General features: G+C 44.8%; 1 protein-coding gene across 1 annotated transcript in view; it reads right to left on the reverse strand.

Moving 5' to 3' along the window:
• SNTB2 (syntrophin beta 2) overlaps window positions 1–15,937 on the reverse strand; it is a 471,741-nt gene that overhangs the window by 250,306 nt on the left and 205,498 nt on the right. The window contains exon 3 of the mRNA XM_069635541.1: window positions 7,783–7,993. Coding sequence (XP_069491642.1) covers window positions 7,783–7,993 — 211 coding nt within the window. The remainder of the gene's footprint in view (window positions 1–7,782; window positions 7,994–15,937) is intronic.

Here is a 15,937-nt window from a genome sequence, read left to right on the forward strand (position 1 = left end):
ACATGATATGATAAGTTACTTGTAACACGCTTAATACCCAGAGGTTTCTAAGCGCAGACGCAGGGATCGAACCTGTGTCGCTCCGTGTCGTCTTGCTTCCAAGGCAAGCACGTTGCTGCTGAGCTATCCTCCTGGGACAATGGCACAGTATCTGGGCATAAAATGCAGCAAAAAATAATTGGACATAGAGCTAAAAAAAAAAAAATAATCAAGCTTAGACACAGTAACTGGATATAGAGCGCACAGGTCAGGCATGGATACTGTATCTGGGCATAGGGCGCAGACATCAAAACATAATGCACTCAGTGTGAGATCAAAAAGGCGCAGTTGATAGGCATGTGTGCCAGTTATGAATGATCTATAATGGAACATTGTATATAGTGAGGTATTTTTAACATTTAGCGTGCAGTAGCTAAGGCACGGTAGTGGCTCAATACAACAGTAAACAGTAAAGCATTAAAGGGAGCCAGTACAAGCCTGGCAAGCACAAAGCGATATTCTTGAGGTATAGAAATGTTTGCACTGGCATAGAGCATTACAGATGCAGGCCATGTAGCCAGATAGCTGTATCATTGTTAGGGGTTATACCTGGGGGCAGGACTAGGTCAGGGGGTGGAGCGAATGGGGCTCACACGTGGCAGGGTGACTGCTTGTGAACATGGAGGATCTGACTGTTAAATAAATCTTTTGGTTAGACAGGGAGGCCTGCAGCAGTTCGTACTCCGGAGGTAGGACGGAGTGGTATGTGGCCTTGTCAGGAAATCTGTCAGTCAACAAAAGCAGGGCAGGACCGCACTTGGCCACAAGTTATTAAGCGAAAAAGCTTACAGCTTAGGTGCAGAAAGGCCGCTCCAGCTGCACCCGGCTCCGACAGGCTCGGGACAGGATTTGAGCGATGGCCTTTGGTGGGGGCCGGTGTTCGCCAGCCGGCTCCCTGACTGGCTGGCTTAAAGCGGATGCCTATCCAATCAAAGCAGCATCAAGCTGCGGTGTAGTAGCACTTCAGCCATTTTAGAGAAATCAGCACACGGTTGTAGTACGGCTTCAAAATAAAGATTTCTTTTCCAGCTCTGCTTGTTTGTGGTACTCCCGGTACCCACGCAGAGAAAAGCTGATAAAATAGAACTTCAAAATATATTTTCAGACAGTGCGGCGGAGATAGTCAGTAATAGCTTTCAATTTTGCAGAATGGCCCGGGAGGGCTTACCTTGGAAGCGACGCTGCCGCTAACACTGGCTCCAGCCATGTGTGCTGCCACTGCGAAGGTTAGGCTGCTGCTTCCTGAAGCATTTATTCTTTTGAAAAATTATTTTTCCTTCACATACATTTCTCCTTTATACACTTTTTGTACAAAAGATAGGGTGGGATTAGGTTTTGTAAGCATAGGCCATTTTGATTTGACGGACTCCACTAGGACTGTTTTAAAAAAAATCTTTTGATGGTCAAGACTACTCCCATCTTAGTTATAGGGCAAAGTGAGTTTTTCCAACCCCAGAAACTTCAATAAAGGTTTCACAAATTGTACCGATTGTGTCAGTGTCATACTTGTGATACCATGCCTCCCCTACACAGCGTGGGCATGAACAATAAGACTGAATGGGAATCCCTTTAACGGAGAGCTTTATTTTGAGCACAATTCTGAAAGAGTAGCATTTCTTGCGCTAATTTTAGGCATGCGATTCTTCCTTATCACACTATAAATGGGTTGCCTAGTGAGCCTGCATCCTCAGGAGCTATTGAGATTCTATAGTTCCTAGAGTGTCTACGGATTACTGTTTCAGCGCTTTTTCATCGTTTTTTCATTTGGTTATGTTCTCATTTAAAACATACCATCAGCATTATAGGTGCAGCATGATTAGCCTACCAATAAGGCCTAGGTAGATGCTTTAATATCATGCGCTAAAAGGAGAACTTGTATACACGTGCTATTATTTGTGTTTTTTCAGGCTCTGTGAAAGACACAAGTGATGCTTGTTGCCTTCCGATTGAATTCAATTATTAAACTTTGCTGAGGGCACTAATGAGAGCCCCCCCCCTACAAAGAGGGTGAGTAGTAACACTTGTCCATCTTCATGCTTGTTGATATTTGTTTTAAAATATGGATAACTAAAGACACTACTTTTTTTTCTTCTGCCACATACATAGAGACACTTTTGAGTACCCTTCTCTGGAGTCTACGTTGCCCTTACTGTTTTAAAGCATCAGGAACTTATTGCCTCTAGGTAGGTAGCACTTTAGTCCATCCATTTGAGAACTGTAAAACAATTGTTCGACCACCTTGAGGTATTTGGAGTAAAAGAAAAATATGTTGTAGATTGTACAGGCGAAATAAGGCTGTGTCTCTGCAAGTCAGGTGATGACATGCATTAGAGACTTCATCCCCAGAAGAAATCGTCATCTAATGACATTTTTACAGGACCTACTACAACTCTACTCCCTGAAGAATGTCCAGCATATCGAGCCATAAGGCCAGAAGAACAAATTACTTAACCCTGGTAATGTTCTTTCGACTGGATGTTCCTCTCACGTATTCCTCATCTTTGATATATTCTATCCAGCATTAGCTCCTTCAGACATTTTTTCACAGCAGAGGGCATTGAGTGTTATCGCGTTGTGGATCTTGTGTCCCTTGGTGGCCTGTCTGCTCTGGAGTAGGACGTCAATGTCGGTATATATAGCAAGCACTGCGCCAGTTACCTGAGTTCTTAGTTTTTCCTCTCTTGTAAGCACAGATGTCTCTAAAGAAATTCTCCCAAAGGTAGAGGGGCAGGTTGGGAGGGTGATGATGAATACATGGGAGGAACATCCAGTCGAAAGAACATTACCAGGGGTAAGTAATTTGTTCTTCAAATGGATTGTGTCCTCCGACGTATTTCTCATCTTTGATAGACCTGTTGGCAGGTGGGAACAGACAATTTAGTTGCCATTAATGCTGTCCCAAACCTTGCCTACTGACCTGGTGCAGAATCCAGGCAATAATGTTTTGTGAAGGTATGAAGAGAAGACCAGTTTGCAACATTATATATGTCCTGCACTGGTACTCCTGGTTGCAAAGCTGAAGAAGTAGCCACACCCTTGGTAGGGTGCGTTCATAAGCCAACAGGGGAATTCCTTGCCCGCAATGTTATAGCATTCAGAAATGCATAGAATAATCCAACGGGATAAAGTTTGCTTGGTTACAGGTTGACCCAGCTTGTGACCAGCATATCCCACAAAAGGCTGATCGTCCTATCAGAGTTTTGTCACTCTGGTGATGTAGAAACAATGCTTTTTTTGGATCTTGGGGATGAAGCCTCTCCTCCCCTTTGGCCTTGAAGAGGCGGGTAAAAAGTAGAAAGCCCAATCGTCTGCGCCAAATGAAATTCAGAAACCACCTTCGGTAGAAAGGAAGGGCAGACCTTCACTACAAAAGTTTCCTTGTAAAATGTGGTAAACCGAGGATTACAAGATCAGGCTTGCAGCTCGCGGACTCTACGAGCTGAGGGAATAGCCATCAAAAAGACAGCCTTGAGGGTAGGCATCCTTAAAGGACATGGAGAGGCTCAAATGGAGCTCCCATGAGAAATGCTAGCACCAGTTTTAGATCCCAGACTGATAATGATTGGGACACAGGGGAAAAACATTAGTTAACCCTTTTAATAACTAGATCACGATAGGGACCTTAAAATACGATCCCTGCTCTGGCAAGCGATTAAAAGATAAATGCTGCCAAAGATCCCTTTGCAGTCGTAACTTGGACTAAATGAAGCAAAAGGAAACACCACAGGTGTGTCACAAGAGAATGTGTCAATATTCTTATCTCTGCACCAGCTGAAAAACCTGTTCCAACGGCAGCGGTAGAGAAGCTTTGTAGCTGGTCTTGCCGAAAGCTCACCTCCATTACGTCTTTCGGGAGGTTACAATCTTTGTATCTTAACCTCTCTGAAAACAGGCGTGAAGGTTCAAGTTCCAGATTTCTGGGTAAAGAATGCAACCTCCCTCTTGCAGAGCAGATCCTCTCTTTGGAGAAAGACTAATTGGAGGGCAAATGGACAAGTCCAGAATGTCCGGGCACCACGTTCTCACCCAATCTGGGGGAATGAGGGCAGTGAGGATCATGGGCTGCCCAAACTTCAACCTCCTGATGACATGAGGAATGACGGGGACTGCAGAAAACGCATACAGGAGCGGAAAGTGCCAGTCCATTACAAACATGTCACTCAGAGCTCCTCTGAGGAAATTCCCTGGAGCAGAAAAGGTCGCACTTCCTGTTGACACTGGACGCAAACAGATCTACTTGAGGTGTTCCCAAAGGGAGAAAATCTACTGAAGGACTTACTGAGCCAACTCCCACTCATGGGAGACTGCTCTGCCTGCTCAGAACATCCGCAGCCGTGTTCTTCTCCCTGGCAAGGTGAACGGCCGATTGAGAGAATCCTTCTTGCCGTGCCCAAAACCAGAGCTGCATTGCCTCTCTGCACAGTGGTAGTGACTCTAAACCTCCTCTCTTGCTGAGGTAACGCATGGCCACTGTGTTTTCGGTCATCATCAGGCATTGATGGATTTTAATGCCATACTGCTGGCTGAGAAAACCCTCTCAGCCAGGGAATCAAACGTTTTGTCGTCCATATCAGGGGGAATCGTAGGGTATGCATATGTCCTAGTTGAAGAAGTGGCAGCCTGTACCACCGGCTCCCTGGAGACTGAGGTTTCAATAGGAACTCCGGATCTAAACTGGAAGGTCTGTATGTTCTTGTGGATACTTTATTCACCGCCGGATTGGTATCTGAGCTTTCCCCAATTAGCCATGATCCTGCTCTTCAAAGCAGTGAGGAAAATTAGAACAGGGTCCCTTTGGGGGGCCTGCCTGTGTCAAGAATATCTGCGGGGTCATCTTGTTCAAAAACATACTCAACCACTTTATTCATAACTACCCTATATAAGGTTCTAGTTTGGCAAAGTCCACCTCTGGAGAGGTATCCAATCCACTGGTATCTCTCAAGGAGTCAACCAGATGACGCATCTAGGTCTCTTCAGAAATTAAGGTCTCTGGAACATTAGGAGTTCCAAATTCTAGGCCAAAAGGAGGAGTGCCCTGATCAGAGACCTTGTCTCCCTCATAAATGACAGACTTCGTGTTTTAAACAGGAGGTTTGAAAAGCTTCGACACTTCCTTCGAAGACACCGATATTGATTGTTTCGTCGTCGAGAAACTCAAAGCCATTCCCGTTAAAGGAAGTTGAGTTTTGAGGATTAGGCTTCAGTCTGTCTCGAGACTTCAAAGACTGGCGCTTCTCAAAGAAGCTTTGAATGTTTCTTGTCCGGGCTAGAGGGGGCAAGAGCTGCAACCTTAAGGGACTCCTTATCAGCTCTTCGAGGCTCCATATGGTCAGAAGCCTTCTTAGACTTTTTCAAAGGAGCGGGAAGAATCACATTTCTCACAAACCTTCACCATCTAAAGGCATAAGGCTTTGGTAGCTGACTTACCTGGAAAACTCACTCGTCTGCGGTCGGGCGAGGAGTCCGAAGATGGAGAGCGAATGGTGTAGTCTCATCTTAGATTTCTTGTGATAAGCCAAAGAATGGTGGGAGCCACTTCTGAAACAAGAGCACTTGAAATGTTTTGGGCGCTTACAAGGAGTGCCCTTCGTGTTTCTCTCGTCAGACGATGACTTCTTAGGAATGGTCAAAGGGGACTTGGAAAGGGGCCTACCTAGAGAGAGTTTCCTCTTGAAGGCCTTTCCCGTCACAGACTGACAGCAAGTGCAGTCTTCGACCTTGTGATCGATTCCAAGGCACCAGAGGCAGATACAGTGTGTCTGTGATAGGCATCTTCGACCCACAATCCACACACCTCTTGAAGCCTGTTTTAGGAGTTGAAATTTTCAAAGAAAAAACGTTCGAAAACAGTAATGAACCATCCGAAGCATGCAGATAAACAGAACTGAAGTAGCGGTGTGATGCGTGCTATATATACCAACGTCATGCTCAAGAGCTGATGGAGGCCGAGGGACACGAGATGACATGGCAACGCACAGCACCCTTTGCTGTGAAAATATTTCCGAAGCAGCTGACACTGGATGCAATATATCAAAGAAGAGGAATACGTGAGAGGGCACAATCCATTCTAAACATACCTATGTAGGTAAATTCTAACAGTACAAATGGCTGTTTAGGTAGAGGATCATTTGCACATTTGTGGACTTCCAATCAGAGAAAACTGGACAAAAATGAATGTTTGCCGATTACTGTGTATTAATTCACGTGGTAAATTGAAAGAAAAGAAAAAGGATAAAAATGGGCATCTACAGTGGTCTCTCTCTCTTATACAAGAGCACAAAAGACTTACTTTTTTGTAAATGTGTAAGTTATTTATGTCTTTATGTTTTTTAACTATGAAAAAGAATACATTTATACTCTTTTTTTTTTGTTTATTTTTTTGTAGTTCATGTTGACTCAGAACTTCCTATCAGCTGGAAGAGGATTCTTGATCACACCAGAAAAACCAACGCAAAAGTAGACCCTCCATACTTCTTCATTGTGGGTTTACACATTTGGTGCATCTTTTTGTTTTAACCTCTATCTCGGGTTGGTGTTCTAGCAAACTTCGTTACCAATGTCCGCTGCAGGGTTGTGGAGTCCCTGTGTTGGTGTACCTCTGTATGGAATCACTTTGGCACGTCACCTTGTCTCCTTCACGAGTTGTTGATAAATTAGCTTCTCGGCAGGGGGCATTTAATTCTGTTCCACCAAGGTCTCTACCGAAGGTCAAGGTACCATCTCCCCTTGGGACCCCTGACGTCTACCCCTTTCCACTCCTCTCGGTCACCTAGTTTGAACTTACTCCACGCCGTCACACCACAAGCACTCCCTGCCTCCTGGCTCTAGCACTTGCATTGGGCCAACAAAGCCCAATCAGACCTTTATGGTCCAGCTTACCAACTGACATTTCAGTTGTAAGACAGGACCAACTATCTCCTGTTATGCACCAGCCCGACTGTCTCCTCTTGTGTCCCATGAAAGCCCCTCGCCACCCTCATTACTCAACCTGGACAACTTCCAGTTTCTACTGATTCTTAGCTTCAGAGGCTCCTGCATGATCAGCCTCCATGGCACGTGCTGCCCAGTACTGCTGCTTTAATTCAATGTGCTTAAGTGGCAAAAAATGACTGCACAACTTACAGGTGTTGACCCATTGGAACTTGGTGTTGCCCTTCAGCAAGATGATTTAAATGGAGTGTTTTCCATCTCTGCTGTCAGCACCCGGGGCCTTGGACCAGGAGCCAAAAGATGTCATAATTGTTGTTCTCAAGTGACAAGTCTCTGCACCCTTTGTGGAATCACAGTGGGTGTCTACACTAAGCGTTGTTGCCTTTTCTTTGCCCCGCACATCCACTCTGAACAAGCAGTGGACGGAAATAAATCTGAACAGTGCAGACTTGGAGCATTATAGGTACCCATACAAATAGGGTAGGGATAACAAAGGGTCAATGTTTAGCCTTTACACTTCAGTAAACAACATGTACTACTCTGTTAGATTGAAGACTATGCAGATCATTTGAATATAAAACAGATGCACGAGCACCAAAAATTCCCATAATGATTTCTTTGTTGGCAAATTGGTAAACCTTTGACCTTTTGCGTGACCAAACAAGAGAATGTGACTGCTCACAACAAAAAAGGCAATAAAAGGGGATTAATAATGTTACTATGACTACCAGGGTGAAGAAACGCCTACAAATTGACTTGGATATTTTTTTTAAAACACACCGCACATGCAGGCTTCAACCACTCAAGGCATACCTGTTCTGCCAGCCAGCCAATATGTCTGACCTCTCTGTTAGACCCTGCAGGAATGCCAGTAGCAAGCATGGCATTGAGCTCTGCCAAAACCTGCGGGAGGAGTGCCATGATGTTGGTGTGGATAGCCATGAACCATGAGTGCGCTGTTGCACTATCCATACAGCGAAGTATCAGGGTGTACCTGCCATCAGATGAGTGCAGCTCAATCAGTCTAAGGGAAAACAGAGAGACATGGTCAGGATGGTAAAACAGACCATTGCTTTGTGATGCAATGCAACCATTATTAAATGAAAATGATGTACGGATTATAAAATAATGGATCATTTTGGTATCTCAACTACCACTCCCTACTAGACTTATGAAATCACAGCAAAAACGGAGAAAACGTAACACTGTGCAAGTGCCCTACTGAAAATTCAATGTCACAATATTACTATGACTTTCCACTCTGCTGCAAATACAAACAGCAAGCCATTTAAATATTTTGAACTGAGAAAAGGAACCTATAAAAACATGGTAAGAGCAGAATTCGGACCGCCATTCATCTTCCAGTGGGTTTGCCATTGGGGAATATTCAGATGTGTGGCCAACACACATACAAAAACCAACCACAAAAATGCTCCTACGAATACCAGATTGTCAAGTGAGTACACCGCATAAGTAATAGGCGCGCAGAGGATAACACACCAGGAGGGGTAGCCTCTCTCCCACAGTTAACAGAGCACACCCTGGCTTTGGGCACATGAATGGGTGCAACAAGGAAGGCTGTTTACTTTCAAGCTCATGTATGATGGACTTTGGGGTTGCGTGGGAGGGATCCTCTGGCTGCAGTGCCCTGGTCACAGCCACGTGGCAGGGGTCAGTCACATGAATCTGCCTGCATTAATGAGCCCTCAAAATTTTTTGAGTCAAGAAGTCAGAGCGCTAAAGCACTCGACACCCAGCGTTGACACCGCAGAGGTTTACAGGACCCAGTTTATACACGAGGGTGGATCTTATGAAATCCCCATCCTCCAACACCCGGTCTCTTACCCACTTTCCACAAGGACATTTGTGGGAACAAACCGCACAGGCATATACTTTCTTTTTTATGTTTTATTAGGTTTTACAAATAGAATTTGAAAGTTTAGTAAGCTTTGCATAGCATTTTCAATCAGTTGATTTACTGTTCCCATCCCCCCTCCCTAATGTCACAACAGCCGAATTTGTGATGGTGCACATTCCTTAGGTCAGATGGTCTTTAAGGTGTTCAATAGGTGCTTAGCTGTTTTCAGATATCTTGTGTTTATGTCTTTATCCAGAGATATGGTTGAGGGCAGTTTATCATCTAGTGAGGTGAATGGACTTTGTACTAGTGTATTCCACATTGTAATGTCTGTGGAGCTTTAGTTCCCTCCTCTTTCCATTGCTTCATACCACACTGCTCTTTCTGCTGTAGACCATCTCTTTAGATCTTTCCACCATGTTTCCACGCTTGGTTCGTCTTTGGATTTCCATTTCATTGCTATTCGCCGTTTGGCTAGTGTCCATGCTAGGTCGATCATCCTCTTCATTGCTCTGTTTTTATTTGGGTATTTATATAGGCCAAGGAGGCAGGCTTCGATGGTCCAGTTTTGTCCTTTTATCCCGTTTGTTTGCAGACGTTGGTCTATCTTCTGCCACTAGGTTCAGATTAGTGGGCAGAGCCAAAACATATGACCTATGTCCACGTTCTCTTTGCTGAATTTTGGCCAGCTTTGTATGCCTGCTCCAGGGAATCAGGGTATCCTTTTCGGTGCCAGATACGCTCTAAAGAGTACATAGAATTGTAGTTGTTTCAATTTGGCATTCCTGGACACTTTCTTGGGGTATAGTTTCACTTTGGTCCATTCTTTGTCTGTAATTTCTCTTCCTATTTCTGTTTCCCACGTCTGTTTCTCTTTGGTTAGGTCTTTGGGTACTGCTTCTAGGAGGGTTCGATATATCCTAAATACCATGTGTCCCCCTTCGATTACATCATGTAGTATTCCTAGCACTGGGTCTTCAGTTTGCATGGTCGTCGAAATGGCCATTTGGTCTTTAGCCGTCTGGTGAGTCTTGCATAGGTTATATATTGACCGTGGTGCAGCTCATGGGAGTCGGTCAGGACTTGAAATTCTAGTATCGTCCCATCGGGGACTAGGTCTCCTATTGTGATTAGTCCTTTGGTCTCCCAGCAGTTTCTGCCTTGTTTGAGATGTTCTCTGCTAGATCCATTTAGAGACGCCAGTGGTATTGGTGGAGGGCGGTGCAGGGGGGGGGGGAAGGTGGGAATACGGTTTGTCTACCTTCAGCATTCTCTTCATTCTGCTCCATATTTGGTGGCCCAGCTGTAGGAGCATCGGTGGTTGTGCTATTAGGTTGTTCTTGAGCCACAGCACTTCCTTGAGGAGATGTGGGGAAACGGTGGCGCTCAGCAGGGCATGTTCTATTGTTTCCGTATCGGCCAGCCATCCTGCCACGTGTTGTAGTTGCCCTGCTAGATAGTAGCTCAAAATGTGGGAAGCGCACTCCGCCTTCTGTGTAGTCTCTACATAGTACTTGCAGGGTTACTCTCTTCTGGGCTTTGCCCCATATGAATCTAGTTAGAAGAGAATTTAGGTCTTTGAGGAATGATTTTGCTATAAGGTAGGGTACATTTATAAAATGGTAGAGTAGTCTGGGAAGGGCAACTTTTTATATCCGTGATATTTGTCCCATCATGGCTAGAGGGTTTTTCCCAGAATTTCACGGACGCTTCCAGGCTTCTTTTTGCTCTGAGCATGTAGGTGTTATGGGTGTCTTCTGTGTCATGGCATATGTTTATGCCTAGGTAGCAAAATGTTTGTGGTTTCCATTGGAGATCGAGGCAGGGAAGTTGGTCTTCTGATTTGCCTGCCCATCCGGCTAGGGGAAACAGGCAGGATTTGTTCTTGCTTATGAAGATTCCTGATAGTTGTGCGAAATTGTCCAGCACTTCCAAGTATGTTCCCAGGTTGTCTTCTTGGATCTTCATGTAGAACAATAGATTGTCTGCGTAAAGAGATATGATGCGAGTGGTCTTGTCTATTTGCAGTCCTGTGTCCATGAATGAGTTTCTCATATATACAATAGGGGCCAAAGAGGGCAGCCTTTTTTGGTGCCTCTGCGGATCAGGAATGAGTCAGATGTGCTTTCCTGTGTAGACTCGTGTTGATGGTCTGGCATAGAGCATGCAAATCCACCTCATAAACCCCTGTCCTATACCGAAGTGTTCTAGGGTGGCGAACAGCAATTCCCAGCGCACAGAGTCAAATGCCTTAATGGCGCCTAGAGCTGCTACTGCGCTGCCTTCCGCGATGGCATGTGACCCATCTATGACTGCCTGGAGCCTCCTTAAGTTGGCCGTTGTGGCCCTGCCCGCGACATATCCTGTCTGGTCTGGATGGACCAGGGTGGTTACCACTCTTTTGAGCCGTTCTGCTAGAATTGCTGCGAGTATCTTGGTGTCCTGGTTCATCAGCGCGATTGGTCAATAGGATTCACATAGTATCTTATCTTTGCCTGGTTTCAGGATTGGAAGTATCAGGGCTTCTTCCATCGTGTCCGGGAGGACCCTCGTTTCGGATGATTCTTGTAGGATTTCCGAGGCTAATAGATCTGTGTATTATTTATAAAATTCTGGCGTGAGTCTGTCACTGCCCCGGGTTTTCCCAGTAGGTAACGAGTTGATTCCTTGTAGGTCCTCTAATGTGAGGGGGCCCATCTAGTGTTACCCGTTGCTCTTTCGTTAATGTGTGCAGTCATATGTCTTCTAGGGTTTCCTTTATTTCTGTGTTTTTGGAGTGCATGCTGTCTTCGTAGAGCTTGCTGTAGAAGTCTCTGAAGGCATGATTAATCTCCGTTATGATCGCCATATGTGTCTGCATTCGTCTGCTATTTCTATTGCTTCTCTGGTGTCCAGGCCCAGAATCAGCCAGGCTAAGAGTCTACTTGCAAAGCTGAAGTTGCCTAATTTTTCCCACTGTTCTATGCATTTTTGTCTTAGAGCCATAAGTTTGTCTTCTCCAATTCTTTGATCTTGGCCTCAGATGTGAATCTGGTTTTCAAGGTCTTTCTGGACTTTCCCTGCCTTGGCTATTGCCGCTCCCCGTATGACCACCTTGTAGGCCTCCCACACAGTTCGCATGCTTTCAACGCTTCCCAGATTGTGTTCAAAGAATTGTTAGGTCTGGAGTCTCAGGTCTTCCCTAAAACTGGTATCTCCTAATGATTCTGCTCATAATTTCCATGTGGGGATTGGTGCGGGGCAGTCCGCTAGGGCCCTCTGTACTATCATGGGTGAATGATCCGGCAGGGTCCTGCCTTCATATGTGGCTTCAACAATGCTTCCCAGGTGTTCCTTCCCTGTGAAGACTTAGTCTATTCTTGTATATATTTTATGTACGCTTTCTATGTGCTTAAGATCTAGAATCACACCATAGATTGTAAACATTTGTAAAACCTTTTCAAAGCTAGTCATGAAGATCTTATGCTAGGTTTTTTTTCTAAACAACCATAAACATTGTATCTTTTGTGTTTTGTTCTAACAGGATTCAAATGTGTAACTGACAATTTTGAATTGTGAGGTTAATTTACACCATTTCTTTGACAAGAGTCAACCACTAAACCCCTGAGGAACCGTCAGGAAATAGACAGGGAAACACATGTCGGGAAAGTGTTTGGACATTTCAAAGTATAGGAAAGTGTTGGACATTTCTAAATACAAATAATTTTTTCTTTCTGACAAATTGACCTCTAATTTTTGACAAAGGACTCGATTGAAACCATATTTTTATAGATACTGAACCTTTACTTCATCAAAAACGACATTGATGTTTCAAATTTGAATGATTCTACAATTCAAATTGAATGTATTTTTTAAGCAACTTGCAATTAAATCAAGTTATCAAGGCTAAGAAAACCAAACCAACTGTCTCATGCATCAGTGATTTCACCGAAAAAACTCATTTACAAAACAAGATACTCTTTAGATTGATTTTGCTCTATCGCAGACTTTTCTGAGGTCCATTTCACCCATTTGTTCACGCTTGAATAGAATGAATATTCCTGTTTGGTCTGATGCAGCCAGCACCATATTTCTTGAAGTTCTAGATCTCATGCTAAAGTTTGGAAGGGTAGCGGGGGGGCCCGTTGTGAGCCTACCAACCTATCTAGGCTGGGTCTAATATGCAAATATCTCCTCCCCAAATCCAGTGGGCACCTCTATAAGAGAACAGGGTGGGATATAGTGAGCGGTAGAACGTTGGCACGTTCTGATTAGGTGCATATGTGTTAATTACTCAAAACTCTTTTCTGTCTATGTATCCATGCCATAGAATCATTCTCCCTTCCTTGTCAGAATACGTGTGTAGCTTCCGGTGTGGTACTCCAGGGGAAATTCATACGAGTACTCCCCTTGCGTAATTAGAGTATGCAGAGCTGTATGCTTTGCCTCTCCATTAGCTAAATATGTGTTCTTCTTTGTCTGGCATTAAGTGGGTTTCCTGTAGTAGAGTGATCTGGATGGCTTTCCTGCGCAAGTATAACATAACTCATCCTCTCAACGTAACTATTCAGGCCACGTACATTCCATGTGGCGATTCTCAAGGTGACTGCCATCTGATATGTGTTCTCTCTTGTATGTCTCTTTTTTTCAGTATTGGGTACTTCCCCCCTCGTGGTTCCACTTCGCTGTAAGGTAAGTACATTTGCTCTGATATTTCTCCTTTATCTTCCGGCTGCCACTGGTTATGGTGCTATTTTCCTTTTCGTGTATCTGGTTTCTCTGCGGCCGCTCCGCAACTCTGTTCTTGAGCATCCTTTGCTTCTGTGATCTTTGGATTTCTTGCAACTTGCTGCTGGGCTGATCACCCAGTCTACAGGTTGTCGCTATTTGTGACTTGAACAAGTGTATTGTAACATAAAATTCAACTTGGTGCCCATCGGCGTGGTTCTGTAGAGGCTTCACCATCATCTTCCTGTTGGGTCCCGGGGGCGTCTGTGGTTGAGTACTACGAGGAACTCCTAGTCTATTTTGGATTTGGTTAAGAATTAGTGACAAGGCGCGCACTCTGTTGCCAGTCAAGTTTTCCTGCATTGACTTCTTCTCCAAACAAACGTTTTCATGACTCCATCAATCTTCAGGGAGGCTACATTTCTTTAGCTTTTCAGGCGTGTCTTCATTTCCTTTTCAGGTGTTGCAGGTTAATTGACAAAATGTCTCTAAGGATTCTGGTACTTGTATTTTCCGCTCTTTGATTCTCTTGCAGGTGACTGGAAATAACTCCCTCCATAGTACAAATCTTACCCTGGATAGGGGAGGGGGAAAGCCATGCTTATGGCTCTCCATTGTAAGGCATGATGGCCCTGGTGCTGCAGCCTTTTGAGCCCGGGACTCCTGGAACAATGGTTAAGAATTAGTGACAAGGCGCGCACTCTGTTGTCAGTCAAGTTTTCCTGCATTGACTTCTCCTCCAAACAAATGTTTTCATGACTCCATCAAACTTTTTGGATTTGGGTAAGGGATATAGTGCCGTAACCGGGCAAAAGAGGCCGTTTGAAACAATTCCTTAGTTGGAGCGTGGTAGTCTTAGGGTGCCGAGTTCCTGTTTACGTTTCCTCATTTGCAATGTGCTGGCAGTGTTTTAGGTTGTGTGTGCTATGGCTGCTTGCTTCATTTGTTAGCAGTTCTTCTTGTTCCTCTGGGATCTCAGCCAAGTTTTGTTCATCCATCCAATGGTTGATTGTTTCCAGCGTTTCGAAAAACAGCGATTTTCCGTTGTGGATTATTTTCAGTTTTGCAGGATAGAGGAGCACGTATTTGATTCTTTGTTGTCGGAGTCTTTCTTTGGTGGGTACGAATTGTGCTCGTCTCAGTTGGACTTGATTTGTGTAGTCTGGATATATTGCCAGAGTTGCTGAGTCTCTTTGGATTCTACCACCTGTTCTGGAGAAAACTAAAATGCTTTCTTTGTCATGATAATTAAGGATTTTAGCAATAATTGGCCTCAGCGGAGCTCCTGGGGGAGGCGTTCTTTTGAGGGTGCGATGGGCCCTTTCAACTGTGAACCCTTGTGACAGGACGCCAGCCCCGCACAGACATATACTTAAGCAATGGATGCACTAGAGATCATGCAAACAAAAGGCGCTCAAGAGTGCAGCTCGCTCTGCAAGTCACAATGAAACTGAAAACCGACCACGAAACCAGCAAGTGGAGCAGTCCACTAAACTGAGGGAGAAAAAGGATATTCAAAACATACACATCACTGCTAGGCTTATACTCCACCGACTGGTCCCAGATAGACAGGAACTTGATGAAGGGGAGGAAACTGAAAAATGGATACTGCCTACTTTTATAAACTTAGCCCAGTCTTCCTGCTTCCCGCTGAGCCCAGGTGTAGAAAAGGACTACAACCAATCAGGAGCATGCACCACTTGGCTGGGAGAGATGCAGATAATTCCAAAAGGACCAGCTCGTGGGGAGGGCTCCCAGAACTATATAAATCTGCAATGCACTTCAGAAGGTATGGGAGGGTTTTGGGGAGTAAGCTGGAGCAGGTGTTTGGCGCAAGTCAGAGAACATTAAGAGGGCTGGAATGAAGAAAGTGGAGACAGAAGTGGGAAAAGGAGATGGTAGATTAAATCAGTAGGTGGCTGGTAAAGAACAAGGAGGTTGATGCTGCCTTTTAACAAACGCCAGTTAGTAAGCCAGACCAGAAAGGTACAAGGATGCGTTGTTGCCCTAAAGCAGGGACTACAGGCATGAAGATGTAAGTGTTTGTGGTATCAAGGTGAGGATAAAGTTCAGACTAGGTGTTCGAGAGGAGTGGAAAAAGGGGTTGAAGTCAGGGCCCCAGGGTGGAGGTAATCACTGGACCCCATGTAGAGACCTTGGGGGAACAGAATTAATGGGAGTCAGTGGTTCTAACACCATCGGTCCCCTGCCGAGAAGCCAATTTATCAACAACTTGTGAAGGAGACCAGGTGACGTGCCACTGGGATCCCATAAAGATGAAGGCCAACACAGGCTTCGGGGACCGCACAATGGATTCTGGTGAAGGCTACAAGAACAGAAACCCGAGACAGACGGGATAAAAAAATATAAAAAGGACACGCCAACCATGTAAAACCAAAATGA

Source organism: Ambystoma mexicanum, chromosome 1q (genome assembly GCF_040938575.1).
Source record: "Ambystoma mexicanum isolate Mex_15411 chromosome 1q, UKY_AmexF1_1, whole genome shotgun sequence".
Classification (NCBI taxonomy): Eukaryota; Metazoa; Chordata; class Amphibia; order Caudata; family Ambystomatidae; genus Ambystoma; species Ambystoma mexicanum.